The sequence below is a fragment of the Orbicella faveolata genome, unplaced genomic scaffold (genome assembly GCF_042242905.1).
Source record: "Orbicella faveolata isolate gen_17 unplaced genomic scaffold, um_ofav_v1 contig_1, whole genome shotgun sequence".
NCBI lineage: Eukaryota > Metazoa > Cnidaria > Anthozoa > Scleractinia > Merulinidae > Orbicella > Orbicella faveolata.
Window position 1 is genome coordinate 23362501 of NW_028301536.1, and position 21547 is coordinate 23384047.

Genomic DNA, 21547 nt, shown 5'->3' on the forward strand with positions numbered 1-21547 from the left:
TAGATTCAATCTGAAATATCCTGAATTATTTTGGGCATCATTTCTTCCTTTTATTACTGCATGCCATCTCTGATAAAGTAAGATATTACGTTAGTTCGTTTTGATCTAGCAAAACCGTTAAACCATACGAGAAAAAAACGTGTCTTAGAAGATCTACATTCAGTTCGGAATTAATTGACTGTATACTTTAATATCTCTAGGACAGATCCCTAAATTTGGTTTTTGACAGATTCCCATGCTGTGACACGCTTCAGTAAATTGCCATCTTCAGCTGTTACTGTTAGACAAGTCACTGACAGGTTACTTTGTGTGAAAAAAAGAGATGTGAAATAATTTCCATAAAACAATGTCAATGGTAAGAAATTCTGACTTTTCGTAAGTTGAAACACAAAGGAAAAGATATTTCCGATAATTTTAATTTTCATTTAATTCTGTCTAAAAATTCCTGCAGACGGGGTTCGCTGAAAAGAAGTGCAGTTCTATTTTCTTTTGCTATCATGGTGTTTTAATTGTATGAAATCTGTATCAGAGTAAAAGCTGTAAAAACACTCTTTAAGAAAAACACTGTGTACCAGTTCAATATAAGTTCAATGGACCAAACAAAGGTAGCTTTGTTCAGGGAATTGTTACTAAATAAACTCCATTGCCCATGCACAGGAGAGTTGAAAAGACTGACGTTTGCATGCCTTTTAAAACAAAAGCATATTTGACCGTACACTCATAATGGACTGTGCATTTCAACACGGCGTGCCATTTCACTTGCTGGCATGACATTTAACTCGCAGCTTTGTTTCTGTAATTTTGGCACACTTCTTTGTTAGAATGAACATGCTCCTTTGTTTTTACCATATGCTATGAAACAAAAGAAAATTTTAATGAGCCCTGCATTTTGACACGCTGCTAGTGTGTTAAAGGAATTTTCTTTTGTCTAGCGTGTTAAAATAATGTGCCCATGTCATCACCTTTTTTCCTGTTTTCCTGTGGAGGGTCACATTTTGTCACATATTATGTCCTTCTAGAACATTATATTGAAAGATCTTTGCTTCTACAACATTCAACATAAGAAACGAAGTCAGTCCATCCTTTTGCTTTGCTGTATTGATTCTCCCAAATCAGAAAACTTCCAAATGGCTGACCAAGCTTGAAATCACCCTATAATGCATTGCAAACCCTTGATCTTTGACTATGTCATATATGCCTATGGATTGTTCCCTTGTAATGCATGAATCCTTCATACTAGTTAGTGTCTGATTGGTACCCCAATGCATTTTTTCCCTCTGTACATATAGCCAACCCTCCAAGTTGCGATCATTTTAGTCACCATGGTGACAACTAAATTAGAACGCAAGTCGCCAGCTCGGCGACTGAAATTAATGTGACCTATGTGTTATGAGCTTGAGCGGACTATCATCCGGAGCGAAAAGAAAAACGTTCTGAGCATTAAGAATTCACTTTGCAAAGCTAGTTGTTGTGGAATTTTAACCAACAGAAATGGAGACTGAATAAAATGAAATGTTACATGGTAAACAAAGATCAAGGAATTGCATTCAGTTGAGCTTGGGATGCGACGAAATTCGTTCCACTCGACTGAACTTTGGCACGTGACAATTTTACCTGAAGCACGAGACAACGCACGCAATCCGGTCATTTGCCATCGAAAAGAAGAGGCATTGCAAAAGCTTGGAAAGCTCGACGGTGACAGGATCCACAATATATTTGAGAAACATCCAGATGTATTTGAGAAACGTATTTTGTTTCAGTGGACACGAAAATACTTGACTTCACAGCAAACTTGATAACACAAGCACGGGGGATTCTATAAATAAGAAAAACTGTGATGAAAAGCTGCTCGCAGTTGTAAATAAATTTCACTTGTGTGAATGAACCTGGGTTTATTTTTAAATTGTCAAAGATTTCATCAATAAAAAATATCCGTCTTAGTGATTGCCCTAAAACTTGTGACAGTATTTTCGCGTTGAGTATTCGCGTTCCGCAGTTCGCATATTAAGGTTACAGTATACCTTCAGGGGTGTCTTGCGTGTAAGCGATGTAGCGCGTACAATTTAAGATGTAGATACCTAAACCCCTATACCAAATTAAAGCTTATAGAGCTGGCTATCAAACTATACCAAGAATTTTGAAATAAAATGAATTGCCGAATTTTTCACGACCACTGAATGCAAGCGCTCGAATCACCTTTCATAAGCTGCAAGTCAAAGCGAATTATGTTTTTCGCCAATTTAATTTTTTCCTCGGTTTCAGGGCCCAAAGCGCTTAAAAAACGTGTCTGCATTTTGGCATATTCAATTGCAGTAAAAAGTTACAGAACATTTTCGAAATAGGATTAAAAAAATGTGGAGTGATCGTACAAAAATCGCTCTCAAAGAAAAGATATTTTGAAATTAACAATTCCCAGACACGCTTTTGTAGTTTATATGTTAAACTAGCTACTGTCCAAATTTGAGGGTAATTGAACAAATTCCCTCTGAGTTATATCTCTTTAAAGTGTCTGCTTCAAGAGAAAAAATTTATTCGAGAAAACAGCTCTAAGAAAAATCTTCTGCTTCGCAAACAAACTCTGCCCACAAGCGCCTTCAGCTGGGTTCTCAGATAACATTAACCTCCTGGTGAGATTTACGCGTGAATCTCAAAAAGTTCTTGTGTTTTGCAATGCGCTCAAGGTGCCGAAGGCAGAGAGATAATTTTTCTGTAGCTGGGTTTTTCTTGAAGCTGGTCGCGCTAAATGGGAAAGACTAAAAAGGATACAAACCCTAGAGTGGCTGAGCGAAGAAACAAACAAGAGGAAGTGCGGGAAGCAACTGTGTGTGGTCAACTCTGCATGGATATTTCAAATGGTCTCCATGATTCCGGCAATTCGTCGATATCGGACTCATCAGAAGAGTCTCTGTCAACGTCCCTGTTATTGCTGTCAAGTTCCAAAATTTTTACAGAACCTTTCTTTACTCTTACCACGGATATTTTGCCCGCCTTATACGATAGCTATAGCTTCATCCACGTGGTGAACTTTCGCTTCTTCACTAATTGACGTATTTTCATTCGTTCTTCGCTGTTTCCGCTTTTTTGAACTGGTCCATGGTTTTAACGTGGTCTATGTTTACTTATAACTTAATAGAGTTACACCTAATACCAAAAATGCTGGGTAGTCAGAACAACAATGCTGATCAACTGAGTAGTCAATTCGTGACATGCATACAGGTAATTCCCGCGAAAATCATCTCGGTTGATTGCATACGCACCATAGGGCTGTCAATCAAGAGGCAAACTTTTACTTCCGGTGAAAACGTAAAACCGCCATTTCTCCGCCACTATTTAGCCTTTTTCAATTTTTTTTTTTCAGAAATTAGAGATTATTCTTTGACCATTACTTTGGCCCAAAAATCCAAATTTGAAGAAAATTGCCGACCCCAAGGTATACTGTAACCTTAAATTCAAAACGACAAACAATTTGAGCGTGAACTTTCTGTCCATTTCAATACAGTCTTTAATTTTCAGATGAAGTGTTATATCATTTGCTTATTCAAGCAGAAAACAAGGTTGAACATTTAAAAAAGATCATAAGTGATAAGGTAAAAATAGTGTTCACTTTATGGTCTCAGCAAGAATTTGATGCCGCCTTGATAAACATTGGAAAACTTTCTGCCATTCAGCTGCAAATGAGGCTTATTTTAACTTGGTATAATCTGTGTCATTTGCACTGCTCCTGTTGTGTGAATTATAAATGATATACACAAATATTTCTGTGTTTTGTGAAGTGACTTTTTTTTCTTAATTTTCATTTTCATTTGATCATCAATCATTCCAATAAACTTGGAGGGTTGATAGCTTTCAATTTATTTGGCCCCTTTCCGAAAAAATTAGCCCCTGAAAAAGATCTTCAGGGGCTACTTTGCCCCTCAAAATTTTCTGGCTGAACACTGAAATTAATCAAGAATTTTTCATCACTTTGCTTACCTGGATAACTAAGCACTACACACTAACTGTAGAGGCCACGAACCACTTGGTTTTCTGTTAAAATCTCATCTGGAAAACAAGATTAATATCCATATTTAGTTCATTGAAACCAATACAACATCTCTTCAACACTTTCCTTAGCTCTTATTAAGCAGCAGGAGCAGGAGGTCTGTATAGGAGAATCTTGACCGAGGTCGTGAGTATAGACTGAATGCAGTGAGGTCTGTACACACGACCGAGGTCAGGATTCTCTCATACGGACCGACTAAGCTCGGTTAATAAGATATTTATTATATGGCAAATGAGAAAAATTAATTTGATTAATGTACATGTAACTGGTTTGTACTAGCTGACAGTTTGCTTGCGAACGGCGATGAGCTGAACTTGAAATAATTATGCCAAAGTTTGCTCGTCCTCTTTACTTTTTTCTCATCAGTCTTTTTGGTACCTTCATAAATAAATATTGTTGGAAGAAAGTAGTCAATAGTTTTGCATTTTAGTTTGCAACTTTTTCTCCACAAAATGTAACTGGTCTAGATGACAGTCTAGATGGGAAAATCTAGACCGCTTTCAATATCGATTCAGCCAATCAAATTCGTGAATTTGGTAGTTCCCAGTCCTTGTGAGACACAGCCATATAATAAAACTGCATACAAACTTTGCATTTCAAACAGTTTACACGTACTGATGTAAGAAAATTTAAAGGGAGCATGCTCCCAACACAGAAGCACAGTCATATATTTACATTAATGATCCTCTTTCGAGGCTTGGTCTGAATTCCACTAACGATACTACGTTTAGGAAATAACACACTGGCTGTGGGTAAAATTTGGGTGGCAGGGAAGGACGACTGGGGAGTAGGGGCCCAGGAAGGGGGCCCTCCTGGGGGAGTACAGATCGGGTGGTACCGGGGGTAGCCACCCTGGAATAAAAGTTCCAGACCTGCCTCCAGGGGTGAGGCCCATATCCCACGGTCCCGGGGGACTGAGGGAACCAGGAGGGGGAGCCCCTCCTGGGGGGAGTACAGATCAGGTGGTACCGGGGGTAGCCACCTTGGAATAGGTAATTTCTCCGGACCTGTCTCCAGTGGGCTAGAGCCTTACTGTGGGGTAAAGTGCAGCTAATGGGTGCACTTCCCTGCCACCGTCCTTTAATAGCACACAACAGAAAGTCACCAAAATACAGTCTCTGTTCATTGCACCCTGAATGACAAGGTCTAAGGCTTGCTAGGAGACAGATAACCCTAGCCTATAGCCAATAATGGTATAATTATTATTATTATTATTATTATTTTATACTAAGCAAATGATATCATAAGTATATATGGATAAATGTTTTTCTAAAAGTAGCGGAATAGTAATGTTCAGTATCTATACACGACATTCTGAATTGTAGTGTCAAAGTTTGCCCCCATTTTTTTTTTTTTTTTTTGGGAAAGACAGATTACTAGCCTTATTCATGGTGAACATTTCTATAGATCTAAATGATTTGTTTATTCGCTTGAAGATGGTCCTAAAGCATAGTATCAGGGGTTCAGATGTGTAGAGCAAGGGTCCCAGTCATGGGAGGGTGGGAGGGTAAAAGAAAAATCAGTGGCGAAGGATCGGCACAAACGAGAAGACTGAATACAATGAGGAGCGTGTGCTTGACTAGAGGTCAGGGGCATGAGGTGGACATGTGAGAGACATGACTGGAACCATTGATACACTGTCTTTTACAGATGTAGATAACAGTGGCTTTACTTAGGAAATGAAAGGTTTGTTGTGATATCCAAAGGGGGTGATTGTTTTCAACTGGGAATCCCTGATGGACTTTGAGATCAGGAATTGGTGGCATGTTACCTATGTTACTGGGATTTACTTATGAGCATGACACGAGGTTCATAGTGTTACATGTCTCTGAAATAAAGTGTTACAATGCAGAATGTTTGTGCCTGACTTTGAGATATTGTCTCTCAGGTCTCATTAACATCAGTTTATGGCTGCCATAAACTTAAACTGTATGTCACTGCCATCCTCTCACATACAGTGTATACATAAAGGTAGGGAAGGTTTTTTTGGTGGAGGTTTTCTAGCGCCACAAACCATTGACAAAGATTACAATAGAGTAGAGTTTGTTTAATTTACCACTTGTATGCATACAATGTACAAGAGAATTTTGATTTCATAATCTCGCATGAAAGTTATTTCTTGCTTATTTCCAATCTCTTTTTATATTTCATTCCAAACTCTACTGCTTATTGGTTCATGTTTAGCATGGCTCTATTACATTATTGGTGCACTTGAGAGTTTGGAGAGCACTAGAAAAGCTGAAATAGACCCTTTTCATAATTTCTGATACCATCTTGCCTTGGGGGCAAACACAGCAAAAATGTATGATTCTCTTGAGTATGGCTTGAATAACTCTTACCCCTTCCTAGATCTTGTCCTCTTCAAACTCCAACATGCATCCATAACTCAATAAAGTCACTCTAACTAATAAACCAATAATTCATCAAAATATAAGCCAAAAACATGAATGCACAGTGTCCCAGAAAATATCCATACCAAGCCTATAGAAGGTCATTGGAAATGCAGAAGATAAGCTTCTAAGCATGAAACAAATTATTTAAAATATAAGCTCATTCAACATATTGTGTGGTTCCAGAAAATACCCATACCCCCACAATGGAGGAAATTGGAAATTCCCCAGGGATGAGGGGTCAAAGACCCAGGAAATTCTGGAGGGGAGAGGGGTGGGATGGTCAATTTGGTTTCCAGATGCCCTTCAATTCAATATGGATTCAAGTATCAACCTAGCTGTTCAAAAATCCTTCCTTACCTACCAAGTAGATCTTTCATTGAAAAATAGTAGCTTCAATACTTGTACAGTGGAACTCCGTTAATACGGACACCAAGGGGACATGCCAAAATGTCCGTATTAACGGGGTGTCCGTATTAACCGGGGTCCTCGGAAAAAAGTCACGGACACATGTTTTATCGATACAAACACTAAGGCCGACACTGGTACGGCAACAAAACGTTTTAATTGTACTGTAAATTACAAATCATTAACTGTATCACTCTCGGACTAAAATAAAACTCTAAATAAGGACTGCAGACTGGGTAATGCACCGGAAGAAAGAACTGGTCAAATGCGTCATGCTATTTTGACACTGTTTCATTTAGTAATAAAATTGTATTAACCCGCCGAAATCTGTCATAATTTGACCAGGGTACAAAATCTCTAATTAGCACATAATCATGACAATGACAATAGACAATGCACAGATACAAACAGTGTCCGTAAAGCGGGGTTGACGATGTATAAGAGTTTGTCGCTCAGGACACAGAAAAGTGTCCGTTGTCCATATTAACGGGTGTCCGTAATAAGCGGGTTAATTTTAGAAAAAATACATGAGCTTTTTGTCGGGGAAAACGAAACTGTCCGTAATATCAGGGTGTCTGTATTTAGCGGGTGTCCGTAGAGCGGGGTTCCACTGTATTTGAATCGCATTATATTTGAAATAAATTTTCTTTCTTCAAAAATCACTTTGGAAGCTAACAAATGCATTACTTGCTACCAGTCTACAGGAAGTCACCATGTGGACTGAAAAGCACTGGTGACTAGCCTGGTTTGTTTACACATTGTTCTTGGACGCTGTCGTTTCTTCCATGAAAATGAGTTTCTTTATAAAGGAAGAAATGATGTTACGATTTCACAAACTTGAGAATTTCTTATTCTTGTTTATCTCTGACCATTTGGATGTAATTTTGCTGTAAAATTGGCTTTCGTCACGAGTGTGTTAACGATCGTGTTCACAATAAAAGTATGGTGTCAGTTTCATCCACACTCATCTTATCAGTCCTTCAACGGGAATTGTCCCACATTTACAAAGGGACTTAGTCGTATAGGAAGGTAATCTGTCTGTTTTCTTTGTGTGTATCTTCAGTTATATTATGTTAAAATCGATCAAGAATAAACAGCACTGATGTGTAATGCAGACAGCCAAGTGTTTGGAGCATAACACACTTTCTTGCAAAAACTATTTTTTTCCAGGGGGTATAGGGGGTGTACATAATACTTGTGGAAATTCCAGAGGGGGATGGGGGGGCTTACATGAAATGCCCTCCATGGTGGGGGTATGGATATTTTTTAGAACTACACATTGGACATTTGTGCACAAAATATAATTTAGAAACTTCTGTCGAAAAGAGAGTGCCTTCTTTTTTCAATTTTCCTTTGCTAATTTATCTGAAAATTAAGAATCCACCTTGAATAAGGATACTCATAGGGCTATTCCATGTTTTATCTGCACTGCTCCCCCAATTGAGGTGCTAGAAAATCTGTAGGAGAGGGGAGGAGTCTTTAAAGGGCCATTCCATTCAATATCCACACTCCCCCTATTGATGAGGTCATTTGACTGCCAACCCCTAAGAAAAAGATCAAAGTGCTGACACAATTATTTCAAGACCCCTCAGAAAAAAATATGCAAGGTAACCTTGCGACTGTCTAGAAATTTTAGATCTTCCCAATACTGACCCTCAGAAAATCTCAAAAGTGTCTTTGTGACCTTTTCGATTCCTTATACCCCTCAGAAAATTTTGTCTATGGACTGTGACCTTAAGAAATTTTGACCTTCCCTTCTACCCTTTCGAAAATTTTGTCAACAGTGTGGGAGTGGATAAAAATTGGAATAGCCGAAAAGCCGTTTCTCAAGGGGCAACTGTGTTGGTACCTTTGATCCTCTAATAAATTCTGAAGGGGAAAGCGTGTTGGCACTTTGATCTTCCTTTCTTGGGATGGAGGGGGGGGGGGAGGGGGAGGGAGGGGTGAACGGTTAACTTTTCTGAGGGAGTAAATTCAAAGCTCCTCAATAAGGGGGAAGGGGTGCGGATATTAAATCGAATGGCCCCTAGAAATATTGCGCAACATGTTTCTCAGTTTATGTGCCTCTTAAAAGCAGAATAAACTCTGGTCGATACACGTACACATGCAACGTTTATGTCCTATCTTATTACCTAGTCAAGTATTTATCTAGTCAGACTGTAAGGTCATCACAACGCAAAACAATTTACAAGCGCGCTTACCTCAGCTTACATGTACCCCGGGCATGTAAATTCGTCCAGGGATATGGACAGGTCTCAGAGGTTAACAAACACGTCTCCACATTCCACCTCCTGGTTCCGACAAGCAAAAAAGGTAAAAAAAGTTAGCTTATGACCCAGATCAAGTAATATTACTGGTTCAAGCTGTTTAGATACAAAGAAAAAACTTTTGAAATTACGATAAACTTACATTTTCCATTATTTTTCTTGTACACGTGCCAAAATGGCGCAGACGAACTACACTCGCAAAGATCACTGGGTAACCTTCGTGTAAGAAAACACGAAACGACTCCTAGTCTTGCTGCTCTGTGACTGGCCCAGTCATCTTTGCGAGTGGCCATGATTAATTAAATCACTAACGAACAACAAGGCGGCAGGCCCAGACGACATCCCGGCGGAATTACTGAAAGCTGATATTGACACCTCAGTGCACATGCTGCACGGCCTCATAGGAAAGATCTGGGATCAGGAATCTATACCATCAGAGTGGAAAGAGGGTCTTTTGGTGAAGTTACCTAAGAAAGGCGACCTAAGCTTGTGTAAGAACTATAGAGGAATCATGCTTTTGTCAACAGCAGGAAAAGTCCTAAATCGCATTATCCTGGAACGCATGAGGGAAGCGGTGGATGAGATACTACGAGATAATCAGGCGGGTTTTAGACAATCCAGATCAAAATCAGACCAAATAGCCACCCTTCGTATAATCGTAGAACAATCACTTGAATGGAGGACCCCACCGGCTATATAAACTTTATAGACTACGAGAAAGCATTTGGCAGCCTGGATAGAAGTACCTTGTGGGACCTGATGGCCAGCTACGGAATTCCTGGAAAGATCATATCATTAGTAAAGAACACATACGAGGGCACAAGTTGTCGCATTTTTGCATGATAGTGGTTTAACCGAAAAGTTCAATATTAAACAGGTGTAAGGCAGGGATGTCTCTTATCACCGTTCCTTTTCCTTCTTGCCATTGATTGGGCAATGAAGGAGACAATATCTGACTCTAGGAATGGCATACAGTGGACCCTCGTAGACCAACTCGAAGACCTGGACTTTGCCGATGACTTGGCACTTTTGTCTCATACCCACTCCCAGATGCAAGCGAAAACCTCAAAACTTGAAGCCATCTCATCAAAACTAGGACTCAAAATCAACACCGATAAGACAAAGATCATGAGGGTGAATAGCAAGTCAAATGAGCACATCAGTATAGCAAACCGTGACATAGAAGATGTAACATCCTTCACATATTTAGGTAGTGTCATAAACATCACTGGAGGAACGGACGAGGATGTACTGGCAAGAATAGGGAAAGCACGTAGCGCATTTAATATCCTAGGGAACATCTGGAGATCGAGGGAAATAACAACAGCCACTAAAATTAGAATATTCAATTCAAATGTTAAGCCCGTACTACCCTATGGTTCAGAAACATGGAGAATGACAGAGAAGACCGTGTCAAAACTACAGACCTTCGTAAACAGATCCCTGCGCAGAATCCTCCAGATTTACTGGCCAGATACTATTAGCAATGCTACCTTGTGGGAGACTACAGGTCAACTACCCGTCAAAGAACAAATTAAGAAAAGAAACTGGACATGGATCGGACATATACTTAGGAGATCGAACACCTGCATAGCCCGACAAGCACTGGGCTGGAACCCCCAGGGAAGTAGACGGAGAAGAAGACCACGAAACACCTGGAAAAGAGACACAGAAAGGACCATCCAGTTAAAAGGCTACACCTGGAATCAGATTGAACAGATGGCCAGAGACAGAGCAGGGTGGAGGCGCTTTATCTGTGGCCTATGCTCCGAGACGGAGTAATAAAAGGCATCATCATCATCATGCTGGTTTCATTTTTTAGGTACATGTACTTAGCAACGGTACGAATGCTCGAAATATATAGTTTCTTCTTTTGTGCCACTATTTGACCCCTGTGTAAATACTTTCGATCGTTGTCCTCTTCAACGCAATACAACACAATACAATACATTGTAATACAATGCAATGCTATGCAATACTTTATTTACACACGTCACGTCTAAGAGCTATGGCAAGCCCGTTCAAAATACGTACGATATTCTCTGACTCTTCCTTGGTCTTGTTGTATGAAACCGGGCTTTCAGCCTCTAAAAGAAGATTGCACAGTTCTTCAAAACGTCTTCTTCTCTTAACTTTCGAGCCTCCCGTTTCCGACAATCTTTGAAAAGAAATTCAAAGTCTTGACTCTTTCCAGGGCGTGGGGACCAATAGGCCCTTTTCATCATCCGGTCACATGGTACAAAACCGCACATGCTGGGACGTAAGTTGCACAGTGGGACTTCCAAAGCAAAGCAACTCGTACCAGTCCACCTTGACCTGCCTTTGTTTTGGAAGTCCCACAGTGCAACTTGCGTCCCAGCATGTGTGATTTTGTACCATGTGATTGTCGCAAACCCTCCATATTTGACCCCGCCAAGTCGGTAACCCACCCACGAGGATAGAAGAAATACTTCTCATTTCGACTTTCCTTCTTTAGAACTTCGTTAAAGTTGTTCCAAAAAAGCTCGACAGTGCAAGAGTAGCTAGAGTCTTCATTTTCACATTCCGATGTGGCGAAAGGTATATTTCTTCTGAGAAGGGGATGATAGACGCTAGCAGTCGATAAAACCAAACCTTTGCATCTCTTTACCTTCTCGTCGAAAAAAACAATTTCTTGACTCAAGACATGGTTTTTCAGTTCTTACCACTAGGTGCGAATTTTTCTTTAAACTTATACTGGTCTTAAAATCAAATGACGGCCTATCAGGATTACCACACCGGTCATTTAATTTATAAACAATGGGTCGGAACAGGTGTTTTAAAAATATCATTGAAGATAGGTCTACCAACGATCGTCCTTTATTGGTCTATCAAAAAGTTTATTTCAGGTTTTTTTTGTTTATGATTACTTTTTTTGCGTGACCCGCGCTGATTACCCGCGACCAGCACGGCTTACCCGTGACCCGCGCTGTGTACCCGCGACCCGCGATCCGTGCTGATTAGACACTCCTTTCAAAATTCCCCAGTTATTTTTATTGGCGGTGATCATGCTCAGCTCTAATGGTTACACCAAATCATGTCCTGTAACATAATATATAGATTTAGCCAGGCCTAAAAGCGGCGCTTCTGATTGCAATAACTGACCCTATTATCGAACTGCAGCGAATACTGTCCAAATAAAAGTACAAATATACAGCGATGTAGTACAGTAGAAAATCTGTTTGGCGCACAGGTCGGCGCGCGCGCGCAAAACTATCACATTCTCCCTCTTTCATTGATACATTTATTGACTACAGCAGTTGGATAATAAATTTCTTATTAGACGTTTTGGTGTGTAGTATCGCTTTATATTTTCACTCTTTGTTTGTATTTTGAATCGCCCTACAGGCTCGTCAAAATACGGCACAACTCGTAAAAATATACAGCGATACTACACACCAAAACATCTAATAAGATATATATATATATATAAAGGAAAAAGAGAATTACTTTTTCTTGGATCAGAAATTCAAAAAATGATCAATTGTGGGCATGTAATTGTTCAGCGTGTGGTTTTGCTATATTTTTCCAGTATAACAAACTATACCCCACAAACCTAACCAAGATTGTAGAAATTACGTATGCAACATATCAGGGACTTTCCAAGAGACGATTGTGCGAGAAATATGTCAGAAGAAAAGTCGACAAGGCGCCAGGGGTTAATTTGCTCCGAAATTTCGCCTTTGCGAGTACTCCCTCCTCCTTCTCCCCCCAAAACTAACCTGACTTGAGCCCGCGATTCAATTAGAAACTTGTAACTGGTCAGCGGTCAACTTCAAAAAAAACACGCAACCTCTATGAGCTCTAAGCCTGAGCCCGCGATATGGCCACGTGATACTGGTCAGCGTATAGCTTGTGTGAAGTAACTTGAAATGTTTGTTTGCATATTTTATTTAGCGCGTTGGAAGGCAGATTGAGCAGCCTGGGTTTGTCCAAAATGTTCAAATGTTATTGCTTATAGTAGTCAACTGCGCTTAGCTACACCTAGCGAGTTAATTCGCGGGCATGCCACTTAAACTGAAAGAAACAAATATATGTCAACTAAACCTATTAGGAAAACAGACCAGTTGTCTATTTACAAGGTTCACCGAGGACTTCAGTGATCGAGGGTCCACTCAGAAACAACTCCAGCTAAGTGATCAGAGTAGGACTTGAATCCGCGGCCTCCGCATTTCAAGTCCGGCGCCCTAACCAATAACTTCAATAGCCCTGGGTATCGCATTGTGTTCTTGGACACTCAACTCTTCCATTCCCTCTCTCCATCAAGGCAGAATAATGGTATCGGGAAATGATAAGGCCACCAGGAAAAAGCCTTGATAGGGAAGGACTAGCACAAACTAGTAGCTCATGAACTAGCATCCCATCGAGTGGGTGAAGTGGTAATAATTCTAATTGTTGTATGGCTAACTTCCCGAGCGGGCAAGTTAAGCCAAATTTTGCGCTGTGATAGGCTACCCGAGCGGGCAAGATGGCGCTATTTTACCCGCTCGGGATTACCCGCTGCGTACCGCAAGAAAAATGCGTTCCAGTTTCCATATAATATAGTGACAAACCTTGTTCGGTGGAGATGACTGGATATTGGTCTCTTTCTTTTTTTGCGTGTTTATGGACCTCGCAACCGTAGTAAAAAAAAAAAAGATAACTAAACTTGTTCAAATCCAGCCATCTAGCTTGACATAACAAGCTTGTTCAATAGCCCACACTTGCTTCATGCTGTGGAAACCAGAAGACAGCGGAAGTGTGGTTTACTTCATCAAGAGCGCGGGACAATAATTTCAAATTTTTAGACTTAATTGTTTTTTTTTCTTTTGCTAAGTCTATCCTATTAGTTCAATTTACATATACATAAGTGATTAACTTTAATTAGTTACCTATTCATTAATTAATTCATTAATCAATTAATTGAGTTGTACATAGAATTTTTTAATTAACTTAATTTTTTAATAGTTCCTATCATTATTCCGAAAAGCCCCTTTGAGACAAATAAAGTATGTATGTAGATATATTTACGTATGTAAATGCCAAATTCTACTTTATTTAGATAACTTTATATTTGAAAGAAAGACTGGAATAATTGTGTCTTCTCCTTGTCTTCTTCTTTAGAGAAACTTCTCTTACTTTCTCTTCTCTGCATCTATCAGCTTATGGGTAACGTGCCAAACCTTAAACGGCCTTTTGGCCTTTTCCAAATTCTTCAAAGCCCTTCTAGTTTCTTAGTCTGCAGGCACAGGGACAATATATCAGGATAAGGCATGATCAAATTTATAGCTACAAAGGTACCGCTACGCTCCTTTTAGATAAGATAACTGATTTAAGCTTCAATCATTTGCAGCTTAGTTTCCTAGCACAAAAGAACAAAACTAAATTGTCTTTATCACTGATAAAATTTATTCCTATCATCTGCTCTTGAACTTAAGTAAACTACAAATAGCTGAAACATACGACGATGTTAGTAATTCGTGGTCCCTCTTGATATAGTTACAACTTATGGTAAACTTACTATATAAAGGAAATTAAGTAATTAACCAAAATCTACTAAACACAAACCTATTTCTGCACAAGTGATTAGTACACAAACGATCGAAGCAGTATTTACGTTATATAGCCCATTCTAATTACCAAAAAAAGGGCGCTATTTTTTAGATTGAATAAATACTTAACTTCTGTGGGTATCTAAAACAACAGTGTTTCTCAGTTTTATCGTCCATAATGAGTTGAGCTCGGTTCTATATGACTGAGTCATGAAGGTTTTGCTATCCATTTCTTTTATCGTACGACAACTTTACGTTCTGCTGGCCTAAATATCTTGACTGTGTCTGTTTTAACTACTACAACCACTACCACCACCACTACCACTACCACTACCACCACCACTACCACCATCACTACCACCATCACTACCACCATCACTACCACTACCACAACCCCCACATCCACCACACCCACCACAACCCCCACAACCACCACAACCACCGCAACCACCGCAACCCCCACACCCACCCGAGTTGGTCGGTAAACTGTCGGCATAGTACCCTGCTGCCACTACAAGGATGAGGTCCTCGTTGCGGATCCTGCTTGGCTTGCTGCGCAGGCCTGACGACACCGCTGATGGTTTCAAGTTGTTGGTCCTTTCTCTCGGGGAATATGGCTGACACAAAAGATGAAGAATGGCTACTGAAAATCCGAACGCAATTGCTTCCGGTACGTCATGCACCTCTGGTGGAAACGAAATCTCGCTCGTTCGAAGGTTAACGTCGACTGCTATCTTCTTGCCCAGAAGGCCTATCGAGAACTTGTCTCCTCGTTTCTCTACGTGTTTCCACTCATACGTTCCAAAAAGAGAAAAGAACTTGATGGACAGACGTCCAGGCTGGCCCATTGTACCCGGAGTTCCCTTGACACCGTGCTTCTCGGGCGTTCCTTTCACCCCAGGCACACCAGGAACACCCCTAACAAACCCCTCCCATTTGCCAACGCAGATACCCCAGTCTTGGCTCCCTCTTATAAGGATTGCTCTTTCTCCTGCCTTCTCATTCATGGTGCAGCATTTCTCTGGATTATTCACTTGTTCTCTCGTTGGAATTACGTCACCCTGGATGAGATGCGCAGTGCTTACCACTCGCCCAGCACGGTTGATGACCTCCGCAGAAGAGAACAGCAGCTGAGCGGAGTGCATAACTCGGCAGGTGAACACTTCTCGCTTGCCATAGTCGAATATCCGATGCACCGACAATGCGCAAGGTGCTGAAGATTGAGCTAGAGACAGCGGAGAAAGGATTAGCGTTGGCGAGCTCAAAATCTGGGCAGGATGCTGCACTGTGCTGAAATTCTTTTCTGGTATGACCGTGAAGTGGTAATTAACACGTCTAGTTGTAGTAAACCGAACGATGATATTATCAGCAATCACTAATTCGTGGTTTTGTGCTTCAGTCTCCACGGGGCCTCCGTTGGGGTCTCCAACACCCCCCAACCCATAGTGGGCAGATACATCGAGTGGCTGTGTTACGCAGGGGCAACGCCTTTGTTGGTAAATATGAACCTGGTCGAGTAAAAATGAAAGGAAACCTGTTGAATGAGTTGTTTGTGCCCATAAATCTCTCCAAGGTCATTGCAACCGCTTATAAGGGTGCTTCTGTATACGATAATGATGAATTTTTCGCTTTCAAAGTGACTGAGTATACAAAACACTGTAACAAAGCTGGTGATGTTTTGACCTCTCTGGTCAAAGATGGTTAAAAAAAACACTAATAATTATCATTCCTCCCCAGGTGAAAATTTTAATCTCGTTAGTGGGGAGTTGTTCGCAAAAGGTAACTTCCGCACTCCTAAAGCGAACACTCGAGCTGCGAAAGAGGCGGAATTTTTAAACCCAAAATTCCAAACGTTAAGACCAGAGCCAAAATAAGTTCAACGACTTAGAACTTGACAATAAATTTGACAGTTACTTGTGATAATACATCGTTCGTGGCTAGTCTAACGCAGCTCGTTTTGTCCCGGCCTAGGGACTCATCAGAGACCTTTCTGCTTGGCAAGCTCGTTGAGCATCGCGCCCAAAGTCCCGTTCGCTAACGAAATGATGACAGCAATCTCGCCTTATATCGCATATGGATTCCCGACCGCACAAATTCACGAGTGAAAATTGACAATAAAGTTGACAGTTACTCGACTAGCCACGAACAATGCATTATCACAAGTAGTGTCAACTTTATTCTTGTAAATTTTTACTCGTGATTTTGTGCGGTCGGGAATCCTTATGCGATATAAGGCGAGATTGCTGCCATCATTTTGTTAGCGAACGGGACTTTGGGCGCGATGCCCAACGAGTTTGCCAAGCAGAAAGGTCTCTGATGAGTCCCTTGGCCGGGACGAAACGAGCTGCGTAAGACTAGTCACGAACAATGACTTAGAAGTCTGCGTCGGGCAAGTGGTCCATGCCACCGGAACTTTCTCCGTTTTCTGTAGTATTGCGCGACCAGGTGTATTTCTAGCCCACGTTAGAGCGATACTGGTCCATCACAAGACTACCCCCACCCTCCCAACCCCAATCCCATTCCCTTCTTTCTTTCTAACGATAACAATAAATTCGCCTGTAACCATCTAGAGAGGCATTGTGAGAGTTTAAAAGTGTCGTATCCGGTCCTGTCCAACAGGATAACGATGGTGCTCGCTCGATTCGGAGTTTAGCAGGCGCTAATTAAGCCAAAGGTCCCTTTTTCCTCGCCATGTCACAAGAAATCTCATTGTCATTTGTGGTGTAATTTAACGTGGAAATGAAACTGATACTATCTTTTGACTTAAAAATAAAAACCATGAGTTACTCTATTTTGTCATCTCCTACCCAATGTATTTCACTCAATACAAGTCGGCAGAAAATTCCCATCTCAAAATGGTCCTCATCAAATTTAAACCCCCAAATTACCTCCTTCTTACGCCCCCCACCTCTCCCCCTTGGGCTTTTTTTAATCAATGTTCGGGGTTTCCTGATAGCATGCCAGCATCTCCTGTTTAACGAGAAAAAGGCTTAAATTGTAAACTCTATGGATATCGATAAAACAGTTCCACTCATTGTTTCATTCTTGGAACTTGAAAGCCCTGATAAGCCTTAATTGTTTAACCTTATTCAGATTGGAGGTGCAGATAGTGCCGGTGCTGACGTTGACTGCTTATAACTTTTCAATATTCAAGAAAAAGCTACCAATTTATCTAAAGCTATCTGAGGCTATCTAAGAACAATTTGGTATGACGTATACTTGTACTCTAAACTTGTAGTTCGTTTCTGCTAACAGGTATTTCGACAGGCATGGTTTTCAAATTTGAAGTTTTCTTGTACTTATTAACCTCTCATTTAGTTCCCTTACCCGAAGACCGTTGTTTTCCATTGCGTTAAACTTGAACGTCGATAGTGCATTAATAGAATTGTGCAAACTCACAGCAGGTCCACGAACACGCCTCTTAAGAACTTGTTCACCATTTATGACATCAATTTTGACTGTATACGATTTAGATTCTGGGAGGCCTTCAACTTCCAGACGAGTCAGCTTCACGGTGAACTCAGGCGCTGCCACTCCAATGAAATCCATCGGTTCAGCTTGGACGCTTGTCGAAAGCGGGGGCTCCCCACGGAACATGACGCCCCTCACTGCAAATTCCTGACCAATTTCTTTCCATTTCTGTCGCGTTGTTTCACAAGACCTTGATAGCTTTGAGCCAGGCCGGCGGTCGTTCACAGAATCATTGTGGTTGAGCACCTTTCCTAGGACTTTAGCGGTGTCCTTCTGGTATATCGGCGGATGTACCTGATGCGCATGCCAAATGAGGTCAAAGTCGTAGCATGGTACGAAGAACAGATCTGGATTTTCTTGTTTGAGAACGAGGTGCTGTTTATATCGGTCCAATGCTCTGCTCAAGAGCTTATAGTCCCCATAATGAGGTAAAGAGACCTGATAGTAAAACACCCTCTGCCGACCGCAGGCCGCTGTTATGTCATACTCAATTTTCGACTCAAAATCAGGCGTTTTATCAACAGAGGTCGTCAGGTCAACTTCAAAAGGTTCACTAGGATAAAACTGCTTCCATAAATTCCTGGCTCTTTCGAGTCCTCTTGTACGTTGTTCTCCGACTAGGATCTTATGATCCACCAGAGTTGAAACAACTTAATTGCAGTCCTTTTCGTAACTGATAGGCGACAACATGTGTACATGCCACACCCAGGCAATGTCGAGAGGTGCTGCGATGTCTTCAGTGACGGACGACTGAGCAGCCAGTGACAACCAGAACAGTTCATATCTAAAGGCATTAAAGACACGGCACGTCAGACCGAGAGAGAGTCATTTTATAAACCTGCATTGCATGCATTTACTTAAAGACATGATTTAAAAGAGCAACTGCAATGCTTTATAATTTTTACTACAAATAGCGTTATTGAGAGGACATTTGTAAGATACCTATGTTGCAGGCAGTCATGATGATCAAACGTTCAAACTGGAAACCTCCGCAAGCCGTAAGATAATTATAGGTTGAAAATTGTTTGGCTTGATTACCAGTTACACTGAGTAATTTATTCACGGGTACCGGTACGTGGAACAGTGGTGGACAAGTGGTACAGAAATCTCTAAAGGGGTAGGATCTGCAAGCAGCCTGTTGCTTTGAATTAAATCGTGAATAATTTTAACTTTATGTAGCTAAGGTATATTTTAATGTGCAAATAGTGTCCCCAATTATTGTTTTCAGCTAAATATCATTGACACTTGAATAAAGTCATTCATTCATTCACGCATTCATTCATTCATTCATTCATTCATTCATGCATTCATATGCATGCACTCATGCTTTCTTGCATTCATGCATTCATTGCAGTCTGAAATTGCAGTGTGATCGCAGCAAGACGTACATGTGTGAGGGGAACCTTAAGGATATGCAATGATTAGACTTGAAATTGACATCATTTGCCTAACTTGACGTAGACACACCTCCTGATTGCATTCTGAACGTGTGGTCCAGCATACAGGCTTGGATAGGCGTCAACGAGCTGTAAGAACTGACGGTGTTTAAGGGCTGCTTCCACCAGATCGATGCTAAATTGGATCGTCTTCTCTGTCATCACTATTTCCGCCGATTCACTTCACTAAACAGGAAAGAAACAATGACACGAATTTGGCTTCCGCAACTGACAGTTATGGAAAGGACGGTGGAATGAAGAGACGTGCAAGTTTTTCCTAAAAGTTTTGCAGGGTACTAATATCGTAATCAAATTTCTGTCGTACTGATTTTCAATCAGTTAGATTTGCCGTCCCCTGGAAACATCGCTTACTAGAGTTCTCACACAGTTGCACATGTTGTGTCGCTGTATCTGGCATTTTATTGCTATGCTTGCTTGAAAAATATTACAACTCTGTTGAAAGACCACGGTTAACCACCATGTTACAAAGTGTAACCATGCGATACAATCCCCTAAAATGGCATCAGTGTGGAAATTCAGAAGGCTATCACGCACACTCATTCTTAATATTAGCCGGTGTATTCAGTCGTTCCAGTCAATTGTTTTTGCTGCGTCATTTTCTGAGCCCAAACAACTTGAGAAAACAGACACTAGTGTAGTTTTAACACCAAGGACTAGCCTTAATTTTGGCTGCTGGTGGCCAGCGGCTGTCTTTTTACCTATTATACTACGTCTATTCACAATCCCAACGTTCAAGAGAAAAACTACGGTAATTTCCTAACGACGATGTGATTTATTGAACCATAATGCAACCATGAAATAGAGCCCTCTAAACTTGCATCTAAACTGTACAAAAGCTAATATACACACCAAGAGGCGATTTTCACTAAGTTCCGATGCAACAATTGTGCATATTACACTACCCAACAAAGCTCTACGTTCAAGAGAAAATATTTGGTAAATTCCTATAGTGATGACAGTGACTTATTGAAACGTTCAACAGAAATCTTCGAGACATCAAGCAAATCAAGGTGAGATAGTACATAGTAAACCATTTAACGTACCCGTTACCCTCGAGACACTGTTTCGTCAAACTGGTACTCTGGGTGCCAGACGAATTTTTTTCCAAGGTTCCAAGAGAACGCCGTGCTGGCGTCTGAGATAGAGCCCTGTAAACTGGCCTCAGTGTCGACAAAGCTATAGCGCGTGCTTATTCTTAATATTGACAAGTCGGTCCCAGTCGTTCCAGTCAATTGCTTTTGCTGCGTCATTTTCTGTAGTAGTTTCAACACTGAAGACTGGCTTTAATTGTCCGCTCCAGTTGGCCACCCTGGTTTTTCACATGTTAAACGACGTACTCAAGTCCAACGTTTAAGAGAAAAACTAGGATAATTTTCTAATTACGATGTGATTTGTTGAAGAATGGTGTAACCATGAGATTGAGCCCTCTAAACTTGCATCAACGGTGTTGAAATTCACACACTCATCAGTCTTAATATTGGCCGGTGTATTCAGTCGTTCCAGTCAATTGTTTTTGCTGCGTCATTTTCTGTGCTCAAACACATTTACGGCAACTTGCGAATCTATTTTATGGTATCAAACATGACTGCAAAAGTTGGATTTGCTTTTGGGGGCGCAGTATGGTTTATAAGAAACGGCTACTTCATTTGGAAAAAGTATCAGTCATTTTTACATCACGTAGTACTTCGCTTAGATCAGTTCAGTTTGACCGACCGTACGCGGAACAGGTCGTTCGAGAAACTAGAAATACAGTGCGACCAAGCTTATGCTACTAGAGATTTCTGTAGAAAGCTGAGGGACCTGACCAAGGAGGCTGTTCTTTACTATCATTGCGAAATATTTGCGTTGAAGTAATTTGAAACCTCTCAATGTTGAACGATCGAGGTAAGATTTCTGCACTGTAATGGCTAAAACCCGTACATAAAGTTTATGCATGCTCACCTTTCGTAGGGTCGTGGGCCAC

General features: G+C 40.8%; 1 protein-coding gene and 1 long non-coding RNA gene across 3 annotated transcripts in view; both read right to left on the bottom strand.

Annotated features, from left to right (window-relative positions):
- LOC110054589 (uncharacterized) overlaps positions 1–9334 on the bottom strand; it is a 15408-nt gene extending 6074 nt beyond the window's left edge. The window contains exons 1-4 of one of the 2 annotated variants that reach the window (XR_016209316.1): positions 9250–9334; positions 9042–9131; positions 6382–6446; positions 3973–4041 (exon numbers count right to left, since the gene is read on the bottom strand). This is a non-coding gene — a long non-coding RNA (uncharacterized LOC110054589). The remainder of the gene's footprint in view (positions 1–3972; positions 4042–6381; positions 6447–9041; positions 9132–9249) is intronic. The other variant, XR_016209317.1, reaches the window with a different exon arrangement.
- A 4571-nt stretch (positions 9335–13905) lies between these two features.
- LOC110054578 (uncharacterized) lies at positions 13906–20794 on the bottom strand. Its single transcript, XM_020760922.2, has 4 exons — positions 20628–20794; positions 19595–19749; positions 17984–18911; positions 13906–16164 (listed from the first exon to the last, which is right to left on the bottom strand). The coding sequence occupies exons 3-4, from the start codon at positions 18251–18253 to the stop codon at positions 14947–14949; spliced, it is 1488 nt and encodes a 495-aa protein (XP_020616581.2). The 5' UTR covers positions 18254–18911; positions 19595–19749; positions 20628–20794; the 3' UTR covers positions 13906–14946.
- Between the last annotated feature and the right edge of the window lie 753 nt (positions 20795–21547).

What these genes read in the sequence shown, in the direction of transcription:
- LOC110054578 (XM_020760922.2), bottom strand. Translation starts at nt 18,253, where the DNA reads ATGTTCCGTGGGGAGCCCCCGCTTTCGACAAGCGTCCAAGCTGAACCG. An exon ending in TGGAAAACAACGGTCTTCGG is followed by an intron (nt 16,165 to 17,983) that starts GTAAGGGAACTA and finishes TTACTCGACCAG; the next exon opens with GTTCATATTTACCAACAAAG.